Genomic DNA, 26,354 nt, shown 5'->3' with positions numbered 1-26,354 from the left:
CGGGTGAGACAGGAGAGGTTTGCCTCACCGTGTGGGTTTCTCCCTGGCTGGCCGGGGATTGAACTTGTGCTGCAGAGGCTACAAATTGCTTCATAGTGTGATGCTTAACCCCTTGTACCACCAGGAAGGCCCAGGATTCTTTTTTTTTTTTTTTTTTTAATTTCTTTATTTCTTTATTTCTTTTTTTTTTTTTTAATTTTTTTTTTTTTATAGAGGCATGCTTTATTTATTTATTTGTTTGTTTGTTTTGTTTATACATGCACTGGGTACAGTCAGAAGCGCGGGAGGGTGAGAGAATTCACCAGAGCCAGAGCGGGGAGCAGAGCAGGCAGAAGGACCGAAGTACACTGCTGAGGGGAGCAGCGGGTGGCAGGAGAGGTCTGCGCGCCATGTGGGACCCTCCTCTGGTGGCCGGGGAGCAGCCGGGGATCGAACCGGCGCTGCAGAGGCCGCGGGCAGCCTCGCAACCCAGCGCTCAACCGCTGCGCCACCGGGGAGGCCCTCTTTATTTCTTTATACAAGCACTGGTACAGTCAGAAGCGCGGGAGGGTGAGAGAATTCACCAGAGCCAGAGCAGGGAGCAGAGCAGGCAGAAGGACCGAAGTACACTGCTGAGGGGAGCAGCGGGCGGCAGGAGAGGTCTGTGCGCCATGTGGGACCCTCCTCCGGTGGCCAGGGAGCAGCTGGGGATCGAACCGGCGCTGCAGAGGCTGAGGGCAGCCTCGCAACCCAGCGCTCAACCACTGCACCACCAGGGAGGCCCAAGGCCCAGGATTCTTAAAGTTGCCATCACCTCTCCAGAAAATTTAGAGCAGTTGTCTCACTCAAGCATCTTTATCCTTTGGTCCTGGTTTTTCTGTCTCATCATATTCTTTACTTTTAGTGAATAGTAATTTTAATGACCCTAGTGGTCATTGCTCTGTTGCTTGGATGTCTCCTGGGGTTGATTTTGTAATCTCTCAGTGGGCAGCACGTTTATTTCATCACTAGAAATGGGTGTCATATGGGAGGCGAATGCACAAATTATCTACTATTTTTGCTTAGTGATTACCCTATGAGTATACAAATAGGCATTTGGTGGGTTCAGATTTTTCAGTCATACATGATTAGAGTATGATTATCATGGGTTATGAAAGTTGGTCACCTGAGGGTTCTAGGAAGAAGGGGGAGGACAGCACTAAGTAAATGCCAGCTTTGTGCTCTGGGCTTGTTTTATCTCATTTAATCTTCACAGAAAAGCCAGGGGAGGTAAAGATTATCACAGCTTTGGCTTTATAGATAAGCTGAAGTTCAGTGAGGTTAAGTAATTTGTTCTTCCCAAAGAACAAATGGCTGCATTTCTACATGTAGTGTGTTTAACTGCGGAGAAATGTAGCTGGTTGAGGGACAACACAAACATAAAGTTACCTAGAAGGTTAGGAAAGTGAAGTTATGGCTCTTTACTGGAGAAAGGAAGGAGGAAGCTGGGGGATAAAATGGAAAGGGACTTTGTATAAAAAGACATTACTCAAAAAAAAAAAAAAGACATTACTCATTGAAATAAATTCTTAGGATGATTGGTTGTAATTTTTTTTTAAAAAGACTTATTTATTATTTATGCATACAAGAACTGGGGTACAGGCCAGAGGTGTGGGGGGTGAGAGGATTCACCAGAGACAGTGGGGAACAGAACAGGCAGATTGATTGAAACACAATGCTGAGGGGAGCAGCAGGTGGGTCAGGAGAGGTCTGCTGCGCAATGTGGGTAGCTCCCTGGTTGGGAATCAAACTCGTGCTGCAGTGGCTGTAGACATCTTCATATATTGTGTCTAACCCCTTGCGCCACCAAGGAAGCCCCGGTTGTAATTCTTGAATAGGAAAGAAGGGATTTCTATGAATTGTGTTAACATTGTGTCATGTTAGTTTGCAGTAAAATAATACATATGGACATTTTCTTCATACCTGTTTTCATTTTTTTACTCTATCAACTACTATTCATAAAACTAAAATAAGGCAAACATTCTAGTAACCACTCAGAGGACTGTTTCAGTTTAAGCTGAGAGAAGAATCCCATCTTTTGTATGCATTATACTATATCGTAAACTTTATGCAAATTTACATACAATACAAAAATGTGACTATAGTATCAAAAAATTAAACATTCGAAATGATTTTTACCATTCCTAAGGTAACTTTTTGACAAAGACATATGCATACTTTAGAGAGAGAGCAAATTTGTAAAGCTTTATAGAAGTCTAGTATGATTTCTAGATTCATATATTTCGTAAAAGCTCTAGTTCCTGGATTGCCTACATGTGCACTCACTTGACTAAAAGCCACATTGACCAGTGTTGGCTCTGAGTGCTTAAATGTTTTTCAACTTTACTCTTGAAGGAATAGCATTTGTTACCTTCAAGGATATTTATACTGTAGGGTTCTATAAACATAATCTAGAAGGGAAATTTTGAGTAAAAATGACATCCTAGAAATAGTGACATCAATAATCTGAGTTTCAATTTTGAACATTAGAATGAAAAAAGTTATTTAATACCTCATAGTGTAGCCATATCTTTAAATCCACTTGTCATTGCCTTATGTGTGCTGTAAAGATAGGAGGGAGGGTTGCCATTAACATTGTCCCTTCATTGTTTGAAACTAGAAGTGATCATACATTTGTTATTCAAACAGAAATTTTATTTTTTTTTCAATAAATAAGTCTTTTTTAAAGATTATTTATGTGTACAAGAGCTGGGGTACAGGCCAAAGGTGTGGGGGATGAGAGAATTCAACAGAGACAGAGTGGGGAACAGAACAGGCAGACTAACCGAAATATACTGCTGATGGGAGAGGGAATAAGGAGAGGTCTGGCTCGCCATGTGTGTTGCTCCCTGCCTAGCTGGGGATCAAACTTGTGCTGCAGGGGCTGCGGATTGCTTCATAGGTTGAGTCTTAACCCCTTGCGCCACCAGGAAGACCCTCAAAGAGAAATTTTATTATTGGTAGTACCTCAGGACAGGATTGATTGGGTCATTTTACCAAGAGGTCAAGTAGAGATTAGGGAAGTGTGAGTAGAAGTGCATGATGACAGGATTTTCTCCAAGAGGTCAATTAGAAATTAAGGATGGATGAATGAAGTTCAGGAAATGGGCATTTTAACATTTCAAAGAATTATCAGTAGATGCATTTTATGTCACTTCTTGGTTCTGTGTCATTTGTTTTTGAGTAAGCAACGATGTTTTACATCCTCAAAATGTGTTCTTGACTTAAACTCCCAGATTTAAATTTTGAGAAGAATAGTTCAGTTTCCCGGTATGGAGCCTCTCAAATTGAAGATATGGGGAATATAATTTTAGCAATGATTTCAGAGCCTTACAGTAAGTATTGCTTTTGTAACAACATGGATCTAGAATTTGATCCCCCCCTTTCTTGCTCATATATACTGTTGAATTTTCTCCAGTTTTGTCTTGATAACTAAAACAATGACTTATATGTTGTTATTTTTAGATCATAGGTTTTCAGATCCGGAGAGAGTAAATTACAAATTTGAAAGTGGCACTTGGTAAGTCCTTGAGTGCTGTTCCATTTGAGTCTTTTTTTTTTTTTTTAATTCATATCGTGATATGTAACTTCTTCATTAAATCTTTTGGATATCCTTTTTTTTTTAAATATTAGATCATTTGTAAAAGAAGACTGTGTTAAAGAAACATTGTGGGGTTTAAAATTTATGAAACATTTGCATCTATAGTCACTATGATCTTAGGTACATCAGATTTTTTATTTTGGTTTCTATCAACTATTCATCCTCTCCATGGAAAACTTCCAAAGGAAAAAAATCATAGGCTTTAAATGATTTTTACTCAGATAATTTTAAGTAAGTTCTATCAGCTTCTACTTTAAAGCAAAGGAAATAGCTGGGGAGGAGTATGAAGTGGTGTTATCTCTGTTTGTGATCACAGTAGACCTGTTTAAGTTTGTAAATCACTATGTGAATTGCATGAGATTGCCTAGTGCTGTAGGTGAACAGAAACTCGCATCTGCCCATAGAGAGACATTGAGGACTATTTATTGTGGGGAAGGTGACTCATTAGGGAAATATCCTAGGAGTACTGAAAATATGAATATGAGAGGAATAGAACATCAAAAAACACCAATATATATAACTGGTGATTTGCAAATGACTCACTAAGGTGTGGGGACTCAAGCATTTCCATAAACACTCTGATGGCCCCCTGTTTGATAGGAGAGATACTTTAATGGCAGACTTCTGGCCTCATGCACACATTCCTGTTGTAGGCTAATTGCCAGCTTTATGTGGACTTTAAATTTGTTGTCAAACTGGATTTAACCCCGACTCATGTACTGGCTGGATTTGAGAGTGGATTTAAACTTCCTTGGTTCTAGGACTTTACTATCCATCAGGGTATTGGGAAAACTCTGCTTCCTATGAATTGATCCTGGATTCTTTTGATTTTGTGAGAAGCAAGCACTTCCTCATCTGCTAAATGGTTTGCAGAGTATTGAACCTACAGTTTTGAAACTGCACAGTCACCTTTCTATGGTAAACTGCCTAAAGACTACATTGAACTGTGCTCAGATAATTTTTTTTTAAACTATGAAAGAGCTTTTTTTTTTTAAAGATTTATTTATTTATTTATTTATGCATACAAGCACTGGGTACAGTCAGAAGCGCGGGAGGGTGAGAGAATTCACCAGAGTCAGAGCCGGGAGCAGCGGGTGGCAGGAGAGGTCTGCGCGCCATGTGGGACCCTCCTCTGTGGCAGGGGAGCAGCTGGGGATCAAACCGGCTCTGCAGAGACTGCGGGCAGCTTCACAACCCTGCGCTCAGCCGCTGCACCACCGGGGAGGCCCATGTGCTCAGATAATTGTTGAGGTTGTGATGTCTGTCTGAACCCAAAGAATGAATTCCTCAGGCTTAACTAAGCAAATTTGTCTTACAGGGGAATAGATCAGACACACTAGAATTAATCATAAAACCTGAACTTTTGTTTGGTCCACAGCAGCAAGATGGAACTTATTGATGACAATACTGTCGTCAGAGCTCGAGGTTTACCATGGCAATCTTCAGATCAAGATATTGCCCGATTCTTCAAAGGACTCAATATTGCCAAGTTGGTTTTCTTTAATCTCTCTCTTTTTTAATAATCCCATAGGGATAGTGGGTTTCCCATAATTCTTTTCCTCACTGTGTTTTTTTTCTACTGCCATCTGTTCTTCTTTATTTTCACAGGGGAGGTGCAGCACTTTGTCTGAATGCCCAGGGTCGTAGGAATGGAGAAGCTTTGGTTAGGTTTGTAAGTGAGGAGCACAGAGACCTAGCACTGCAGAGGCACAAACATCATATGGGGACTCGGTACATTGAGGTATGGCCTCACAGTCTGCGACCTTTGACCTTTTGCATGAATATTAACATTAGAGAGTTGAGACACTATATTTAATTTCTTTTTCTTTTCATAGGTTTACAAAGCAACCGGTGAAGATTTTCTTAAAATTGCTGGTGGTGAGTACTTTATATAATACAGTTATCATAGGAAAATTTAAGATTTACATCTATGCCAGGGATAGAGGAATTAGGGTCATAAATGGTTTTTTACTTCACAGTGAAACACAAAAATTAATTCTTTTCTAATAAGTGGAAGAAACATCAATAATATCAATGAGTTTGATGTATAACACTTGCCCTGAGTCTTTTTTTTTTTTAATAGAGGCATGTTTATTTATTTGTTTGTTTGTTTGTTTTGTTTATACATGCACTGGGTACAGTCAGAAGTGCGGGAGGGTGAGAGAATTCACCAGAGCCAGAGCGGGGAGCAGAGCAGGCAGAAGGACCGAAGTATATTGCTAAGGGGAGCAGCGGGCGGCAGGAGAGGTCTGCGCGCCATGTGGGACCCTCCTCTGGTGGCCGGGGAGCAGCCGGGGATCGAACCAGCGCTACAGAGGCCGCGGGCAGCTTTGCAACCCAGCGCTCAACCACTGCGCCACCGGGGAGGCCCTTGCCCTGAGTCTTCAGTCAACCAATCATAGTTGCTATTAACAGTAGTGTTATATAAAGGTGAAGAGTCACATGAAGTTGTGTGTAAAGGGAAAGATTTGTTTCTAAAAGAATTTCAATATTCTGGAAGCTACTTTGAAATTGCCACACCAGACTACCAGGAATTGTTGAATATCTGCTCTTAGTTTTTCTCTAAACTTCCTTAACTGATAAGTGACAAGGAAACGTATAGCTTGCTAGTTTCTTGTGTTTGGGATATGTAGTGTCTGTAGTAACATGGTCAGAAAAAGATTCATAATTCTAAAAATAGCAGATGCGTGAAAACTATTAGCTGGTTTTTCTGACAGGTTTTTTCCATACATATAACTCCCTTATATATTCCTGTTGTGTTCATACTGCTTTTTAATTTCCTCTCCTTATAATATATTATCAATATCTTTCTATATTAACACAAATATTCTTAAATATTAATTGCTATATGGTATTATATTTATAATGTTTTTTAAAACACCCATTAGACATTTAGAGATTATTTCCAACTCTTCACTCTATTTTGCAGTGAATTTTTTACCTCTGTAAAGGTAATTACATGTGTTAGGATAAATGTATTAAGATGTATTAGAATAAATCTCTAAAAGAAGGATAACTGAATCAAAGAATGTGGGTAAACCTTTTAAGAGGCTTTTGACATTTATTGCCAAAATATAATAGGTTGACCTTCACTTAAATACAGAGAACATTTGTATCCCTCCATTGTAGAGTTCTGGTGAAAATCTTTGCAACTGTAGAACTTGTAGTAACTGCATCCTGTTTGCACAGTTTTCTTAGTATATTTCTGTTCTAGCATTTGGGGCTTTAGATAATCCAAGGCTTCGAAATTCAGAGCTTTGAGATTAATATTTCTGAAGTTCCAAAGCAATGCTTAGTATTAGTTGGAGATAAAGTACACTTGGATTTGCTCCGGTTCTGAGTCTCTGTAATAGGTAATAGATTGCAGATGGTAAAGTTAACTAATGTTCACATTAATGCTTAGGATTTCATGGTATGTGGGCAGTATGTTAAGAATTTGCTCTTAAGCAAAAATGTTACTAGTATATTGAACTTGAAGACTGTGTATTTGAGTATTTTCTACGTGGCAGTTCTGTACAAAATGTTTTATGTTAAGCAGAGTGTTGATAAATGTTGAAATTGACTGCCAAGTAAATTTCTTATACTATTTTTTCTCTTTTTTTTAAAGATTTATTTATTTATTATTTATACAAGCACTGGGTACAGTCAGAAGCACGGGAGGGTGAGAGAATTCACCAGAGCCAGAGTGGGGAACACAACAGGCAGACTGATGAAGTACACTGCTGAGGGGAGCAACAGGCGGCAGGAGAGGTCTGCACGCCATGTGGGACCCTCTCCTGGCAGCTGGGGATTGAACCGGCGCTGCGGAGGCTGCGAGCACCTTCGCAACCCAGCACTCAACCGCTGCGCCACCAGGGAGGGCCACGTATACTATTTTTTCTACTTGAATTGGCTTGCACCTTTCTTAATAAAAAGTAATGAGGAAAATTAAAAAATCACCAAAGTGCTTTCTATGCATTAACTTATCTCTCATAAATTAGAAGCTAGGTAATTTTTACTCCCCATTTTGCAGATATAAGACCCTAAGACACGAAGGTTAAACCTTACTGAGGTCACGCTCAGTAAGTAAAGTAAATAAAGGTAAATATTGGACCTTGAGGGGCCTCCCTGGTGGTACAAGAGTTTAAATCTCAGCACTATGAACTACCAACAGCCATTGCAGATCAGTCTGTTCTGCTCCCCACTCTGTCTCTGTTGAATCCTCTCAACCCATGCACTGCTGTCCTATAGCCCAGCTCTTGTATGCATAAATAAGTAAAATAAATCTTAAAATAAAGATTGAGGGCCTTCCTGGTGGTGCAAGGGTTAAGACGCAACCTATGACGCTATCCACAGCTACTGCAGCACGAGTTTGATTCCTGGCCAGCCAGGGAGCAACCCACATGGCGCAGCAGACTTCTGATTCTCCTGCTGCTCCCCTCAGCCATGTACTTTGGTCAATCTGCCTTTTCTGTTCCCCATTCTGTTTCTGATGAATCCTCTCAACCCACCCCCACACCTCTGGCTTGCTCTTGTATGCATAAATAAATAATTCTTAAAAATAAAAAGATTGGACCTTGACAGAAGCTGTCCTTTATCACCATGATGACTTACTGCCTCTCCAGGAGATGAATACAGTGATTTATCCATGGTTTGTCTGGCTACCTTCCTAAATTTAGGAAGGTGTTTATGAGAATGGTAGGAGAAAATGTTTAAATTTATGACAAGAGAATTGTTTCATGGATGTTATGAATTCAGTGGGAGTGTGCATCAATTATGAATTTTTAAAAAAAGTTTTATACATACAAGAACTGTGTATCAGTCAGAGGGGCAAGGTAAGGGGGCGAGAGGTTTCACCGGGGACAGAGTTGAGGGCAGAACAGGCGGACTGACTGAAATACACTGCTGAGGGAAGCAGAGGGTGAGACAGGAGGGGTCTGCTGCTCCATGTGGGTTAGCTCCCTGGCTGGGGATTGAACTCATGCCACAGTAGCTGATAATAGCTTGACAGTGCTGAGAGTAACCCCAGTGCCACCAGGGAGGCCCATCAACTATGATCTTAAGACAAGAATGTTGTCATGTAAAATTTGGTAAATTTGACAGTTTAACCATTTTTTCCCTTGCATCCTTATATTTGTGTTCCCCAGGTACTTCCAATGAGGTAGCCCAGTTTCTCTCCAAGGAAAATCAAGTCATTGTCCGTATGCGGGGGCTCCCTTTCACTGCCACAGCTGATGAAGTAGTAGCCTTCTTTGGACAGCATTGCCCCATCACTGGGGGGAAGGAAGGCATCCTCTTTGTTACCTACCCAGATGGTAGGCCAACAGGGGATGCTTTTGTCCTCTTTGCTTGTGAGGAGTATGCACAGAGCGCGCTGAGGAAGCATAAGGACTTGTTGGGCAAAAGGTACATTGAACTCTTCAGGAGCACAGCAGCTGAAGTTCAGCAGGTTGGTGTTTTCAAGAGCATGTTGATGACTTTGCATTAATTTCTGTCATTTCTAAAAGCAACCCAACATCCCTCACCATGTTAAAACTGAAATACTAAATGTTTTTAAATGTGAACTATTGCTACAGTTATACCTTTTTATTCTGCTTTAAAACTATGTGTTTTAAAAGTTTACTCATACCTAAAAATTTTTCATCTTGAAATCAACATCTCATAAAAGTACATAATTTATAAATTCTGCTTATATTTGGGTTTTTTTTCCTCCTCTCATAGAAATTTTAGATGAGCAGGCCATTTAAATTCTCAATTTCTGATGGATTTTGTTAGCACTAAATTGAAACTCTGACCTTTCAAGGTTGTAATGTCTAGGTAAATTTATTTCTCAAAATTCTTGATAAGTTTCACACTGCTGTTGACAGTGTAAAGGTCCAATGGTGCCCTTTTGTCCCGTTATTAGCTTTCAAAATTCAGTGTTGGTTTTGAGGTATAGTTGGGATAATCAGTTTCTGAAAACAAACTAAGATCCTAGCATGAAGCCATCTATAAGTTCTTAAGCCTTTTTGGCTATTCATCTTGACTTAGCAGCTGCATATTGTTGGCTTTAAGGGTCAGTTAGTATTTCCTTTGTAAAATAACTGCCTATTGTTTTTTTTTTTTTAAAGATTTATTTATTTATACAAGCACTGGGTACAGTCAGAAGCATGGGAGGGTGAGAGAGTTCACCAAAGACAGAGCATGGAGCAGAACAGGCAGACAATGGAAAGCACTGCTGAGGGGAGCAGTGGGCGAGGCAGGAGAGGTCTGCTGCGCCATGTGGACATCTCCCTGGCCAGCCGGGAATTGAACCAGTGCTGCAGAGGTTGTGGACAGCTTCACAGTGCTTCGCCACCAGGGAGGCCCATAACTGCCTATTGCTGAGGAACTTTCATCTGTTAGGATTTTTGGTTGTTTTTTTTTTTAGCCTAGAATAAGTGAAATTTGAAGTTCTGTGTTTTATTGTACAGGTGCTCTTGTATCCTAATCTACAAACATACTTGTAATTTAAACAATTCTCTATCATACTGGAGTGAGGGTGATACTTTCTCAGTCTCTAAAATTTGCCAAGCATACTTAAATCTTCAAACATGACATAAAACCTTTCCAAACTAGAAGAAAGGTATTTTAAATCTTTACTTGTAAGAACAGTTTCATGGAAATCATGGTATAAAATGCACTCTCCCAGGCCTTGGCTACTACATATTGGCTTGGGTGTCAAGTCTTGTGCCTCTACATGATTCTACCATAAGATGGTTTAAATAAAGTGTGTGAACTTCCTCGCCACTTCCCCATCCCTGAAAATTTATTTAACAACTGCTAAAGTACACATAGGCTCTGCACTATCTTCTTTTCATTTCTAATAATCATTTTGTTCAGTAGTTGCTTACTCACCTCCTATTTGGCAAGTACCATAAAGAGCTTAACCATTCCTATTCTGAGTTTGTCTATAACTATATTTATTTATTCATGTTCTCCCCCTAATGTAAAAGACCTAAAGGTCTTTAAAGATGAACTCCAGGACAAATGCTAAAGGTAGTATGGAGTTCAAATGAATTCTGCTTCCATCTTCACATGTATCCATGATAATATCAATAAGCAAAATTGACTATGTTCTTACAGCATGTTAGTATATATTGTAAGCATATTAAAAGATTCCTTTTATGGTGTTTGTGCCATGTCTGAGATATTTGTATAATTTTTAAAGTTTTCTGCCTCTTTGTGATGAAATTCTTTGGCTATATTTGTTCTTTGATTTTTCTCACTTCTTAATTCAGATAACAATTGGACCAGTTGTGAGTAAAGACAGTAGGACAAATTTTTGAGAGATGATATATGTTGTATTTTCAGTGTACAGGATAATAGACTGCCATGGGAAATTGTTCTAAAAACCTGGGATCCCACATAAGGTGTTTGCACAAGGACCAAGTAGTTTTGAACATGGCTACTGGGTGATAATACTAAGACGGAAATAGACAAGAGAGTCATATGTGTTTTTACCTGGGAGCTATTCTTGATCCATTGTCAAAATAGCTGAATTCATCAATTTTAAAATAATCTTGATTCTGTTTTTCCACTCTCTCAAATTCACAACAAAACTAAATGGTTATTTTTGTGATTATAACATTTTTAAAAAAGATTTATTTTTTATTTAATTATAAATAGAAGAACTGGGGTGTAAGTCAGAAGTGTGGGGTGAGAGGATTCTCTAGAGACAGCCACTGTGGCAGATGTACTGAAATACACTGCTGAGGGGAGCAGCGGGTGAGACAGGAGAGGTCTGCTGCACCATGTGGGAAGCTCCCTGGCCAGTCATTTTACTCATGGCTGGCATAGCTTGATAGCGCTGAGACATTTTTCCTGTGCTGCCAGGGGGACCTGATTATAATGCTTTAAAATATTTTCCAACCATTCTGTGTTGTGTTTTGTATAGCATTACGAAGGTGGCATTATATTTTATATTATTCCAGGGTCATTGTTTGACCCATTTCCTTACTGAAGCATTCTGTATGTCTTCAGTTTGGATTTGTAACAATGTCAATGGGAAACAATATTGTGTGTATTTAGGGACTCCCTGGTGGCATAGGGGTTAAGTCTCAGTGCTACCACCTCTGTGGCCTGAGTTCATACCTGCCAGGGAGCTAACCCACATGGCACAGCAGACCTCTCCTGTCTCACCTACTGCTCCCCTCAGTAGTGTATTTCAGTAAATCCTCCTGTTCTGCTTCCTTCTCTGTGCCATGCAAAAATGAATAAATAAATATTTAAATCTTTAAAAAAATTATATGTATTTAGTGAAATGAAATTCCTTAGATACTCCCAAAGTCAGCCTTTACTATGTCCAGGTTTTTATACAAATAGCAAACTTCTTCAAAGATAGTGATCCATTTGTCCAGGTTGAGAAATGCTTCATCTAAGTGTGTTATGTTGTGTGTTTTATATATTTCAACTTGTGCTTGACAAGTTGATACCATGTTTTCCCAGCTGAAAATCATGACTGTCTTTCTCCATGGGTGTTTCCGAAATTTTAACATGCTTAAGAGTATCTGGGGATCTTGTTCAAATGCAGATACATATTCATTAGGTCTGAGGTGTAATTGAAATTCTGCATTTCTCACAAGCTCTCCCCAGTGATGCCAATGCTGGTCTGCAGACCATATGCAGCATCCAGCGTCTAAGTCACTTCTGTTTTGCTTTGAGCACAGGTGCTGAATCGATTCTCCTCGGCCCCTCTCATTCCACTTCCAACCCCTCCCATTATTCCAGTACTACCTCAACAATTTGTGCCCCCTACAAATGTTAGAGACTGTATACGCCTTCGAGGTCTTCCGTATGCAGCCACAATTGAAGACATCCTGGATTTTCTGGGGGAGTTCTCCACAGATATTCGAACCCATGGGGTTCACATGGTATTGAATCACCAGGTAAGAAAGTCATTTATTAGAAAAATGTTTTGTTTTTATTACTAAACACTCTCTTCCAATAAAATACTACAAATATTCACAATTAGAGGGTCTTTAAGAGAAGAATTGAACTATAAATGCATTTTAGATGTATTGTATTACAGATGTTCATTAAAGCTGCACTCCAGGAAGAATGCTAAAGTTAATATGGAGTCCAAATTAAGTGCTGCTTCCGTTATCACATGTATCCATGATATTATCAATAAGCAAAATCTAACCATACTCTTACAGTATGTCAGCATATATTGTAAGCATATTAAAAGTAATTCTTAGCATGGTGTTTTTTGATTTTGCTAAAAATTGATCATTTTGGTTGCTGAAAATTTGCAGTATATTGCGTTTTCCTAAGCAAGATAGAATTCTAAGAACCCACAATTCAAATAGTTCCAATTAAAATTTTGGAGTTCTTTGTTCAAAGGTACGTTGTGTTAATTTTTTGAAATGTTGTCTGAGCATTATAGATTGAAAACATAGGTTGTATTGGAAATACCAACTTTTTAAAAAAATTGCTTATTATCCACTTTTTCTTTTCATGTGGCAATTTGGATACAGGTAAATAAACACAATCCTATCTCACTAGAAAATGCAAGCTATTGAATTCCAGGAATCAGAAAATCCCCTGAGCATCTGTATAGTTTTCTACACCAGCACGTGCTCATTCTAATGCTTCCATCAATATTAAAACTATGCAACTTTTTATTGGACTAGTTACCCTCTCGGCCTGGCTTCAATGGTGGCAGTCCATTTCAATAAAATTCCCCACAATTCAACATTACCAGGGAATTGTTTGGTTTCTCTTTGAATCACCATAACTAGGGTCTATTATTACTCATTGATTAACAACAGTGAACAGATTTGCCTCTCCTTGACCCATGTGACCTACTGTGATTGCACTTGGGAGAAATTCTTTGATAATGAACATGTTCTTAGCTGCCTCAAAGATGTTAGGTTTCCATCTTGGATGGGGTTTGTTGCTAATTTCCCTGGTATGGTAACTCTTATGGTAACTTGCATGGTAATAATTTACACTGAATTGTCCATCAGAGAATTTTGAGGACATCCATAAAATATCTTGTAAGCTGATTTTCTTTCTCCCACATAAATGTCCGTTCTATGGAAAACTAAGGCACTGTAGTTCTGTGGAACAGAAATCTACCAGTTGGTTCTAAATAGAATTTTTAGCAAGCTATTAGTAATAGAAATGTCTACAAATGCCAGCTTGACCAAGATTTCAGGCAGAAGTGCAAGGGAGGAAGTGAAAGAACTTATAAGTAATGCTGCTAATACAGCTTTCACCAACCTACACTGTGCTCTGCAACTCCCAATTCTTTATCCTCATTTCCTAGTTTAATCTACATTCCAACCTAGGCTTCAGGGATGAGGGAGAAGCAAAAGGGAATTTGCAGGTCAGTCAGTGATGGATAGAACTAGAGCCAAAAGCAAACACTGGTTTGTTCATTTTCATGTAGGTGGATACATGAAACTCTAATACTGGTTCTGTTACTAGCTTTTCTCAGTCGAATGAGATTTAATCGGATTTTTCAGAAGGGGTAAAACTCAATATTCAATCTTATACTTTGAAACCACAGTCACAAGGAGACCCTTTCAAAACTCTGTAAATCTGATGCTAATTAATAGAAACCCAAAAGGGATCATTTTCAGCTCAGAGCTCTCAAAACTGTTTCTTCAAGGTTTTGTGGGCCAGTTTGGTGATTAGGTGATGAAATGCAAGTCAGATTTCAGTAGATCACACTGTCACCCAGATTTTGTGGCTAAAATGTCTATACTACGGGTGATTGTCACATTGCATGTTTTGTAAGCAACCATTTCCTTGTTGAAGGAGACAGTCTCCTTTTGTTTCTATTCTTCCCCCACACGCTCAGGGCCGCCCATCAGGAGATGCCTTTATCCAGATGAAGTCTGCGGACAGAGCGTTTATGGCTGCACAGAAGTGTCATAAAAAAAACATGAAGGACAGATATGTTGAAGTCTTTCAGTGTTCAGCTGAGGAGATGAACTTTGTGTTAATGGGGGGCACTTTAAATCGAAATGGCTTATCCCCACCGCCATGTAAGTTACCATGTAAGTTTTTCTTGGGTCTTGGCGCTATTCTACGCTATATGCTGGTAGGTGCTTAAGCTGCTTTCATAACTTTCTGTGCCCCTGGTTCTTTCTGAGGCAAGTGAGGTGGTTACATAAGGCTTTCCCATCTGAAATCGGTAGTATGTGGTAATCATTTAAGGCCTTGGTTGTGGACACCCATAATTAGAGATGCTACAAATACCTCCTTTCAAATTATATTCTTGCTTTTCCAGTGATAATCACTTGATTTCTAAAGCTTAGTGTGCTCAAGATAAGCACTGACTCTGGGAGGCAACCTGGCTAGTAGATATTTTAATACGCATTTAAAGGTAAAATAAGTATGGCCAGATGCTTTTATTTTTTTATCTAACACATTAAGCTCTTTTTTTTTTTTTTAAAGAAGATTTGATGCCCAATGCTCAATTTCTTGAGCATTGAGTATTTTTGGGAAAAGATAGCCTGGAGAGCACTTCTCTTGCTCTCCAGGGTATCTGGAATGAGCAAGTTAGTGAGAAAAAAAATAAATATATAAATGCGTAAATAAGCCAAAGTTTCCATTGGATCACAGGATCAGTGCTTAATTTCAAGCCATGCTCTTGCTCATTGGCACCTGGGTGCAGGTCATCTGGTCTCCTGTTTGAGAGGAATAAGCCCTTTTAGAGAGTAAGTTCTGGCTAGTAGCTAAGGAACATTTGGGGATCTGAAGATAAAACTTGAATTTTTTAATGCACTTTTCACTTTTGAATAAGACATACCTTGATAGGAGACAGTTGGGTATGTTTAAAGAATGTAGCAGTTGGAATACAGTCCAAAGACAAGTGAGAAAATACACCAAATTATGTGCTTGATTCCAATAAAATGGGAAGTGTTAGGATATTACTTTCCAGTCAAAAGGGATGGTTGCCAATATACCCGTTTGATAAAGTGTTAGTAACATTTGGTGGGGCTTAATCCTTGTATTCCCTGGAATTCCTAAATGCTAATATTCCATTTATCTGCTGCTTGCTATTGGTGAATATCTAAAAGTTGAATTTCAATGAATATTGAGTTTTGAAAATTTGTTTAAGTAAATACCGTAGAATAATCTTAATCATTTATATATTGTCCATGAACCACAGATATTAATCAGGAACTTTTATGGTTTCAATTAGTGATAATCTACCAAGCATTCTGAGATATGGGAATTTCTCCATCATGTGTAATCAAAATTCTTGTGTCTATATCCTTTTACTTTTCTCTCTTCCTGGTAGAAAACTGGTTGTTACAGAGTTTTTTCATAAGACTTTAATTCCTTTCCTCCCCCCACAAGCCCTAAAGTAAACCGAAAATGCATTTTTTCCACAAAAAACTATTTCCCTATCTTTTTATTACTTTATATAAAACTTTTAACTGAAATTTGGCCATTTTGTTTTCTGTGTAAGAGTTTACTCATTTAAAAAAAAAAAGCAGAACTCCAAATTATACATGCTAATATTATGTCTGTTCTACTAAACTTCTGTCAACTCACTTTAAGTGATTACCCATTTATATAACCATCAAAAATATTTAGAGAAATTTTGAGTCAATCTCAGTGACTAACGTAGTAAAATAGTGAAATCTTGTTAAAGATTGAAAGGAAATTCTGAACTCTTACTGTTTTAAAGCCTTAAATTGAATTTGTTCATTGAAATTTAACATTTTCAATGAGTTGACTATATGAAGGTCATGTCCATTTTCCTAGTCCATGAATATACACTAATTCTCTTGTAGATTCCTAAGACTACCTGTCCTTTCATTTGAGGAATACCTAAGCCTGAGCAATCTAATCTGTCTAAATCTCAGAAATTTGTTTTCAGGCAGAAAACTAGTACTACACCTAGGGTATATGCTTGTCTCATTGGTATAAAGCACTGTCATTTTACAAATCACATGACAGGGGCCTCCCTGGTGGCCTAAGGGTTAAGTTTCAGTACTATCACCAGGACTGCCTGAGTTCTTTCACCTGGAAGGGAGCTAACCCACATATGGTAAAGCAGACCTCTCCTGTCTCGCCCGCTACTCCCCTTAGCAGTGTATTTCAGCAGATCCACCTGTTTTGCTCACCACTTTTGTCTCTGGTGAATCCTCTCTCTCACACCCCCCCCCCATACCTCTGGCCTACACCTCAGTTCTTCTATGCATAAATAAATAAATCTTAAAAAACAAAAATCACATGAGGGGCTTCCCTAGTGGCGCAAGGGGTTAAGATGCAACCTATGACTGTATCTGCAGCCTGAGTTCAATCCCCAGCCAGGGAGCTACCCACATGGCACAGCAGACCTCTCCTGACTCGCCCGCTGCTCCCCTCAGAGTGTATTTCAGTCAATCTGCCTGTTCTGTTCCCACTCTGTCTCTGGTGAATCCTCTCACTGCCCCCCACCCCACACCTCCAGCCTGTACCATGGTTCTTGTATGCGGTTCTTAAAAAAAAAATATTTATGCATACAAGAGCTGGGTACAGGCCAGAGATGCAGGGGGTGAGAGAATTCACCAGAGACAAAGTGCGGTACAGAACAGGCAGACTGACTGAAAAACACTGCTGAGGGGAACAGCAGGCGAGACAGGAGAGGTCTGCTTCGCCATGTGGGTTTCTCTCTGGCCAGCCGGGGATCAAACTTGTGCTCCAGAGGCTGGGGATTGCTTCATAGCGCGGTGCTTAACCCCAGGGAGGCACCATAAATGAATAAATCTTAAAAAAAAAAAATCACATGAAAGTTTTGAAAGCAGGATATGAACACAGGTTTTATACTTTTCTGTATGATTTAGGTGCCCCGATTTGTTCTTTTTGTTCTTTGTGGACTCCTTAACGCCAGGAAATCAGTTTTAAAATTTACTTATAGTATGTATCTGACATGAATAATAACTTTTGGTGAGTATTAAAAAGGTACCCAAAAGTTGAATATGAGATCAGTATGTTGATCTTTTGGTTCATGTACCTGTATTCAGTTGACTTTTACTTATCTTTAGGGACATGTAGGAACTTTTAAGAATGAAAGACAATAGAGATTGTCATGTAAAACATTACTCCTTGGCCCTTTGCTGCTTGTAAAATAAGTTAGCTGGTTCTAGATGTGAAAGTTGAAGTCAGGGATTCAATTCAGGCAACCTCTCATTTATCTCTTCTGTCAGGTAGAGATAGTCTGTATACTTCTCTTCATTCCTGTGTTAAAGCCAGTGATCAGCACCTAGTCTGACCTGAGTGAGTTGGTGGACCTGTGAGATGTGGATAACCAGAAGGAAAAGGAGTTTGATCCTATTTTCTATTTAATCTGAGTTAGCTGGGTATCCATGACTCTCATGAAGACTTGGGCATTTATTTCCTTGGGGCTATTTTCGAGGTTGGAATGCTTTTTTTTTGTTTGGTTAGGTTTTTTTTTTTAAAAGATTTATTTTTTTATGCATACAATAACAGGGGTACAGGCCAGAGGTGAGGGGATGAAAGGATTCACCAGAGACAAAGTGGGGGGCCGAACAGGCAGACTGACCAAAATACACTGCTGAGGGGAGCAGTGGGTGAGTCAGGAGAGGTCTGCCACACCATGTGGGTTTCTCCCTGGCCGGGGATCAAACTCAGTGCTGCAGTGGCTGCGGATAACTTCATAGTTTGGGTCTTAACCCTTTGCGCCACCAGGGAGGCCCTGTTAGGGGCCTTGGTTAGGTCTTTAATGGACTTGACGATATAGACTAGATACATCTAGGGTTTCCTTTTGGTAGAAATAATACACTTAACTTACTACTCCTTCTCTGCTTTGACATGATCAATGGTGCTGGTGAACAGTGTTTAATCACAACTTTTCATTTTATACTGTGCTATAGAGTAAATAACAGGATGGACTAGCAACATGGCTCTTAAAAGTTCTACTGTATTGAATTATTAGTCTCGTGTTTCCTTCCTCAAAGATATAGTTTCCATCCTCTTTCTCAGAAACAAATAAAAAAATCAGCCCTTGAGAAATGGTTGAGAAGACTTGAACATCCATCCATTTGATATTTTTTCTAAACTTCAAACCAAGAATGTTTCCTTCTTCAGTTGACAGAGTGTGGCCTTTGAGATAACTTCTGGGTGTTACCTATAGAATCAAAAAGAAACTGCTTGAGCTGTTATTTAAAAAAAAAAGTTTCTTTTTTAATGTATTTATATGGGATGGTGATCTTCATGGTTTTAGAGCTAACACATAATGACAGCTCTTACAAATATCTCAAAACATCTCTCTTTGCTTATTTAGGCCTGTCTCCTCCCTCCTACACATTTCCAGCTCCTGCAGCAGTTATACCTACTGAAGCTGCCATTTATCAACCTTCTGTGCTTTTGAACCCTCGAGCGCTGCAGCCCTCCACAGCATACTACCCAGCAGGCACTCAGCTCTTCATGAACTACACAGCATACTATCCCAGGTGAGACTATATGGAAGTAGAAATGAGAGACAGAAACAAAGGACACCATTGATAACCAGTGTCTGAGTTCACAAAAGAATATTGTCTGCCACATTGCAGGTTTTAGCATAGCAAGCAGCTTCTGGTTATATCTCTGACCACGGAGGTTGTTTCAAGACAACCTATTTAACCATCTATTGACAGCATGTACTTTTAGGTTACCTATGTATACAACTTTTTCCTTCTCTTAAGGCCATATGTGAGTAGCATGGTAATCATTGCAGTATCGTGAATGGAATTACAAAGCAGGAAAATCCATAAAGAGAACAATTATATATTTAAGTGGCATGAATTGATATGTCAACCCACAAATGAACTATTGTTTGAAATTTTACAGGGCTTTTATCTTCCCTTCAAATTCTTTAATAAACAAGTCAAAATGAGGTTACTAAGGACTTTCTTAGAATCAATATATTCTTTTTGGTTGTGATCCATTTCTGGGAAGCAGCAGGGTATAAAGGACAGAAATTGTTAGTCTGTAATGTCGAAGACCTGAGTTTTAGTCTCATTTCTTTTATATGGGTCATTTCTCTTCACCTTTCTGGTTCTTATAAAATGAAGGTATTGGCCAACTTCTTGGATTCTCTTCCAGGTCTATGATTTCTAGCTTGATTAAATAATAACTTCTCATTCATGGTCATCTTTTCAAAGAATTTTTTCAACTACTATTTATCCAGTAATCAGCTAACTTTGGCATAAGTAATATTACTCAAAAATTTCAAAATTATATCAGGCTTTATTTTTGCTTCTCAAGCTGTTTAGACTAAATGTTTTGAATATATCTATCATTATGTAAAAAGGTTTTTGCTGGGCCTCCCCGGTGGCGCAGCGGTTGAGCGCTGGGTTGTGAAGCTGCCCGCAGCCTCGGCGGCGCCGGTTCGATCCCGGCTGCTCTCCAGCCACCAGAGGAGGGTCCCACATGGCGCGCAGACCTCTCCTGCCGCCCGCTGCTCCCCTCAAAGTGTACTTCAGTCCTTCTGCCTGCTCTGCTCCCCGCTCTGGCTCTGGTGGATTCTCTCACCCTCCCACGCTTCTGACTGTACCCAGTGCATGTATAAACAAACAAACAAATAAATAAATAAATAAAACATGCCTCTATTAAAAAAAAAAAAATGGAAAAAAAAAAAAATAAATAAAAAGGTTTTTGCTAAGTGACCTGGAACTAACCTCTCTGATCCCTGCAGTTAATAAGTTTTAATTTTTCTTCCCTTTCCATCTATAGTTTTCCAGTAGAAAGGAAGAACTTCAAAATCTGTACAGCAGTGACGCTTATAGCAACTGTTAATTACATTTACTTTTGTTAGGAATTTTTAAAACAGTCATTAATCCTTTTGAAAATATTCTTTATTCTTCTGGGGAAGAGTAATAGGGAGAAAGCCATGATAAGCATCAGCTTGCTGCCTTTGGAAGGTTTGAAAAGATTCAGAAGCATGAGTAATTGTTCATGGTTGACTACCGTGTCAGCCACTGCTCCAGTCCCAATCTGTCACCTTCTGTGGACCCTGTGACAATTACCTGTGGTAGTGGACTTTGGTTATAAGAAGATCTTTTGTCTACCTTTTTTATGTAGCCAGAATTTCAGGAGTGGAATGCATTGAGCTGCTGGCTGCCTGGTGCAGCTTCTTGTGCCTATAATACATTTGCAGAGTATCCATTTCCACCATTGATGTGCTAGCTGAATGTTGTTAAAAGAAGGACTCTCTCAGTTTTCCATCACACTGAGATATGGGAACTTGAGTCTGGAATTAAAGCCCTAGCAGCAGGAGGAACTAACATTCATGGCCTAATAGTTCTTTTTTAGGCCTCAGCCTCTACGTTAATTTTTTTTTTTTTTTTACTAGTATTAAAGTTTGTAATGCCCTCATTGTGAAGTCTAAGAGGGTAGAAGTATAGTGAGTCAAGGTAGACTCTCACTTTACACAACTGTAAGTCCCGAAATAAATGCTAGTGCCAGTTAGACAACATATCCCTGTGTATGTGTACTTCAAAATCATGTGGCACACTTAACATGTACCGCCCATGAGATTATTTTTTTTTCTTTCTTCATTTGCCAGCATCTCATCGACTTTTCCCTAAGGGATATTTATTTATAGGTTTCACCTACTGTCTGAAAACAGAACATTCCTATTTGATAGGTTATATTGGGGGATCTGGGAATGCTCAAATTTTGCATATGAATTAATGGTAATAGTCTTCCCAGACACAAAAATAGCCTAAGTAGAAACATTCTGTTTTTGGATTGTGAGGGAAACCAGTATATGTCCACCTTCTGTAACTTATACATGGTGTCCAAAGAGTGAAAATACATAATTTAATGATGCTTTTATCTTTCAAACATCTAATTCTGTTTTTCTCTGCTACATAAAACTCATTGATCTTTAAATTTTCTATAGGATAATTTTACAGCAGTAGAATTTTTAAATTTAAGATCACGCATATTTATACTAAAACTTCCAAATAATCTTCAATGGTTATTTTAATTTACATTTCCCTAATTCTAATGAAATCCCCCCACCCCCCCACACACACAGAGAAAGAGTTCAAACACTGGGATATGCTTTTACTTAGTATGGTTTCAGCAGAATACCATGAATTTCTAACCTGACATAGGTATAAGATATTTGAAGCTATTGATAAACTGTTATATAAGCTTTCAAGTATATTTTTGCCTTTCCCTGATAAGTAGGGAAGTCTGAGATAGCATGTGTGAAGATTAAAAGATTATAAGTAATTCTGAAGTTTGTCTTTTTTAAAAAAATTAAAACATTGTATCCCCCCTCCATTTTTTAAGAATAATGTATGATGGTTTGACTTCAGGCTGATTAAACATGTTCAAGACTTTAAAATGTTAAGATGCTGATGTATTTTGCAAATTTCTTAAAGCATGCCTCGCAAAAAAAGGTGATTGATTTGAACTGTTTCTAACTTCATGTTTAACTGATTAAGCTAGTACTTAGTACCCCTATCAATGACCCATAAGGAATATTAAAATTAAAAACTCATGGACCCTTTGTAGAGTAGCTGACAGAATTTATCCCCGTCTGTTGTCAGTGGCTTCAAAGGGTTCCTTCAACTGGACGGCATGCATCTTATTTTACCTCCTCTGACTTGGCATATTTAAAATTTTGGAGATAAGGGCCTCCCCTGGTGGCGTGGTGGTTGAACATTGGGCTGCAAAGCTGCCCACAGCCTCTGAAGCGCCGGTTTGATCCATGGCCACTGGCGAGGGCCACATGGCGCGCAGACCTCCTGCTGCCCGATGCTTCCTTCAGCAGTGTACTTCAGTCCTTCTGCCTGTTCTGATCCCCACTCTGGCTCTGGTGAGTTCTCTCACCCTCCCGCGCTTCTATGCCCAGTGCTTGTATAAATAAATAAATCTTTAAAAAAAAAAAATGAAAAAATTTTGGAGATAAATTCAATAGTGAATATTACTCTGAAAATACAGTATCTTTAGCATAAGGATTCCTTAGGTTATCTGAGGGACATATGAGGAACCAAAAACCAAAGAATTGCTTTTCATTCATTAAATATATTTTTAGCCCTATCTATTTTTATCAAAAAATCTGTGGCTGTGATGATGGTGTCTTAAAGAGCAAGTGAAATTAAAGCATGTGTGTCTTCTTTTTTTCTGCTTATAGACAATTTGTTCCCTTTCTTCCCTTTAAGGACATTCTCATGTAGCCAGCACCCAGAGTGCTGGCTTTTAGGATACAAAAGAATTTGAAGTGAATCTATATCAATGCCCATCCCATTTAACACGTAAAAATCAGTTGTAGCATACTCCTTACTCCCATTACCTTTTATTCTGTCCTCACTTTTGGTAAAAAATAGTCTTTTTCATTCAAGTTGTAGCACAGGTGAGAAACATGCAGATTTTTCTATTAAATGTTATTTTTATATTATATTAGATAACATGAATGTCTAATGTACACTGCCCTAGTTTTCAGTAGGACACTGTAAGTAATAGTAACATCACCTTGATCAGAAAATGGGGGGGCAAAAGTTAATGGACATTTGTTATGGGTGATTTTTTTTTATATATATATATATATTTTAAAGATTTATTTATTTATACAAGAACCGGGGCACAGGCCAGATGTGCGGGAGGGTGATAGGATTCATCAGAGACAGAGCGGGGAGCAGAACAGGCAGACTGACGAAATACACAGCTGAGGGGAGCAGCGGGAGAGACAGGAGAGGTGCCATGTGGGTAGCTCCCTGGCTGGCAGGAATCGAACCCGCACTGCAGGGGCTTGCAGGCAGCTTCACAGTGCGGCGCTCAACCCGCTGCGCCACCAGGGAGGCCCCTGTTATGGGTAATTCTTTATTTGCACATACATGTGAAAAAACTTTCTTGGGATAACCATTTCTTATAAAATCAGCTTATTTCTATCTAAGCACTAAATATGTATATTTAGCAATACTCAGGCACTCTGATACTTGGTTTGTTTTGTAATGTTATTGTATTCTATTCTGGAATTCTTAGCATTTGAACCAGAAGAATACCAAACTCTTGAGAAATGCCTGCATTTCCTAGTATGAATACTTAGATTTCTCATTCCAATTTCCTTTTCCTTTTATTTGTTGGGTATTTAAATTCAGGTAAGTATAGGTTCACATTCAGTTGTAATAAATATTAAAGAGAGATCCCATATATACTTTATCTAGTTTCTCCCAACAGTAAGAAATTGGCAGCCAAATTACTTTCTGCTTTACTTGTTGAAGGTTTTCCACCTCATCTCAAGACAAGATGAAGATGGACTCTTTTTGAATGTTGCAGGCAAAATACGTCCATCTTCCAGTTGCTTGCTGGCAAATATCAGTCTTTGCTGACCAGGAGGAATTCCTTACTTATCCTGTATCCTGGCCTTTACATTTTTCTATTGTTTGCTGAGGGCTCAACCTCAAGAGATCGCCTCCCTCCTCTGTAAGGGTTTACACAAAAGTGCTTCTACAACAGATTTCAATTATAAAACAAGCTTGTTCTGTATTTTCAACTGAATAACAGGATTACTTTCAAAATAATTTCCAGTTTATGGTTCAATTTTCAATTAAAAATGTGACTTGGGGTGCAATCTTGGTTTTAGTAAGCAGTTTGTCACTTTTACTATGTGTTTGGAACTTATGATCGATTGCTGTTGTATTTTGGGACCTGTGATGTAACAGTAACTTGAAGTTACAGTATTTTGACAGTATATAAATATGCTGAATAACGAGGTGAAATAGATAACTGAAAGTTTTCTTTATTATTCCAAAGTGTTTTCTTATTCATCGGCTAATCTTTCCCCAAGAGGTGTTCCTCCTGTCATTTAGCAATCATGTGGTCCTTGCAAGGGGAATGGTGTCAAGGAATGTTAATACAACAACTGTGCAGTAATTTTGCAAGGCAGTGGAAAACTTTTTCTGCAGGACTTTTCAAGTGTTTCATATATTAACATAGGTGATTCTTTCAGAGCAGGTAATATAGTCCTCTAGTCTTTTCACTTACCCTGTTTTTGGATAGCTAATGCTTCGATGCTTAGAGAAATATGGCTTAGAAATATGGCCAGCCCTCAAATTATGATTATTGACATACTATGGCTACCTTTTATTTTGGAAAGTCACCTGATAATTAGTGTTGCCAACACTTAGTAATTTGTAATTATTAAATAAATGAGGAAGACTATTATGGGTTTTGCATACTAGCAGTATTCTAATGTGTTTAGCATCCCCCCAATATTTTCATGTATCATGCTCTACAAGGAATTTTATGAGTTATTAGGATACATTGTATTAGGATACGTTGAATTAGATGTTACAAGTTAGTGTCTGGGAAAAGTAAAACTTAGGGAGAAATGTTTGGATAGTCTGGCAACAGAATCTTAGGCAACTAAATTAGTGTGGGTATATCATTATTAGGCTTAGAGCAGGTAATCAGACAAAGGGGAAGCTGAATTGCAAAACTCAAGCTTTCAAAAGGAAAGGATATCATACCCTCACAGGAAAATAGTTTCTCTCTACATTTTGTTTGAAAACATTTTTACCTGAATGTGTTTACAAGTGGATGTGGGATATTGCAGTGGAGGAAATCTTAAACAAATTTCTATCAGTAATCACTTCTGTGTTTCATTCACCAATTTCTTAATGTATATTTATTGCACTTGCGAAGGAAACTTGGCAATAATGATATTGAATGGCTATGATACTTAAATCATTTTCTTGATGTAAACCTTTGAAAAGCCCCTCAAGCTATTTTCTTTTTCCCTTCATTTCCTGTTAAAGTTTTCCCTAGACCCCCACCTCCCAGTTGTTTGTTCAGGCAACACAGCAGGTTTTCTCACCCGGCCAGCTCAAGTATGGTATACTTGTTGGGTTATGTGATGTTATAGTACCTGACAATTTTTGGTTTTTAACTTGACTGCAATAACATATAAAACACTAAATTTACTCAATAATGGTTTGTAGTGTATTTTCTGCTAATTTTAGAATATTTTATAATCTAAATTTTAGATGATAGGGGCTTCCCTTGTGGTGCAGCAGTTGAGTGCTGGGCTGCGAAGCTGCCCGCAGCCTCTGCAGTGCTGGTTCGATCCCCGGCCACCAGCAAGGGTCCGGCAAGGGTCCCACATGCCATGCAGACCTTTCCTGCCGCGCCCACTGCTCCCCTCAACAGTGTGCTTCGTCGGTCTGCCTGTTCTGCTCCATGCTCTGGCTCTGGTGAATTCTCTCACCATCTCGCGCTTCTGACTGTACCCAGTGCTTGTATAAATAAATAAATAAATCTTTTAAAAATATATATAGATGATGGAACAATTTTAGAAGAATCCATTATTCTAAAAGAAACCTAGAGTCCATTAATAGACATTCCCATTTGCTTTTTTTCTACCCCTTTCTCTGTTCTCTTCCCTTTTCCCTGAGCAGCTACCAAACTATTTTATGCTCCTATGAATTTACCTTTTCTGGATATTTTGTTAAATGGAATCATATCATATGTATGTAGACTTTTGTTATAGGCTACTTTCATTTAGCATGTTTCTTAGGTTCATTCATGTTGTAGCATATATCAGTACTTTTTATCTTTCTACGGCTAAATAATATTCGATTGTTAGGGATATACCTAGTTTAGTTTATCCATTACTCAGTTGTTGGTAATTTGAAGATGTTTATTTTTTTGGCTACTAAGAATAACTCTACTGTGCACATTTGCATGCAAGTTTTTGTGTGGACAAATATTTTCAATTTCCTTGGGTAAGGCATGTAACTAGGTATGGGTTTATATAACTATGTTTAATTATGTT

At 38.7% G+C, this 26,354-nt stretch overlaps 1 protein-coding gene across 7 annotated transcripts in view; it reads left to right on the top strand.

The window, feature by feature from the left end:
* Positions 1–26,354, top strand: part of ESRP1 (epithelial splicing regulatory protein 1) — a 60,285-nt gene that overhangs the window by 16,019 nt on the left and 17,912 nt on the right. For 4 of the 7 annotated variants that reach the window (XM_037504088.2, XM_037504058.2, XM_037504079.2 and 1 more), the window contains exons 5-13: positions 3,255–3,353; positions 3,484–3,538; positions 4,998–5,108; positions 5,228–5,360; positions 5,455–5,497; positions 8,746–9,047; positions 12,286–12,504; positions 14,427–14,625; positions 18,870–19,038. In XM_037504088.2, the coding sequence (XP_037359985.1) occupies positions 3,255–3,353; positions 3,484–3,538; positions 4,998–5,108; positions 5,228–5,360; positions 5,455–5,497; positions 8,746–9,047; positions 12,286–12,504; positions 14,427–14,625; positions 18,870–19,038 (1,330 nt within the window). The remainder of the gene's footprint in view (positions 1–3,254; positions 3,354–3,483; positions 3,539–4,997; positions 5,109–5,227; positions 5,361–5,454; positions 5,498–8,745; positions 9,048–12,285; positions 12,505–14,426; positions 14,626–18,869; positions 19,039–26,354) is intronic. The other 3 variants (XM_037504069.2, XM_037504097.2, XM_054692103.1) reach the window with 1 other exon arrangement.

Source organism: Talpa occidentalis, unplaced genomic scaffold, assembly GCF_014898055.3.
Source record: "Talpa occidentalis isolate TD23 unplaced genomic scaffold, MPIMG_talOcc4v2.1, whole genome shotgun sequence".
NCBI lineage: Eukaryota > Metazoa > Chordata > Mammalia > Eulipotyphla > Talpidae > Talpa > Talpa occidentalis.
The sequence above is the reverse complement of the archived record's forward strand: the minus strand, read 5'-3'. Positions and strand labels throughout refer to the sequence as shown.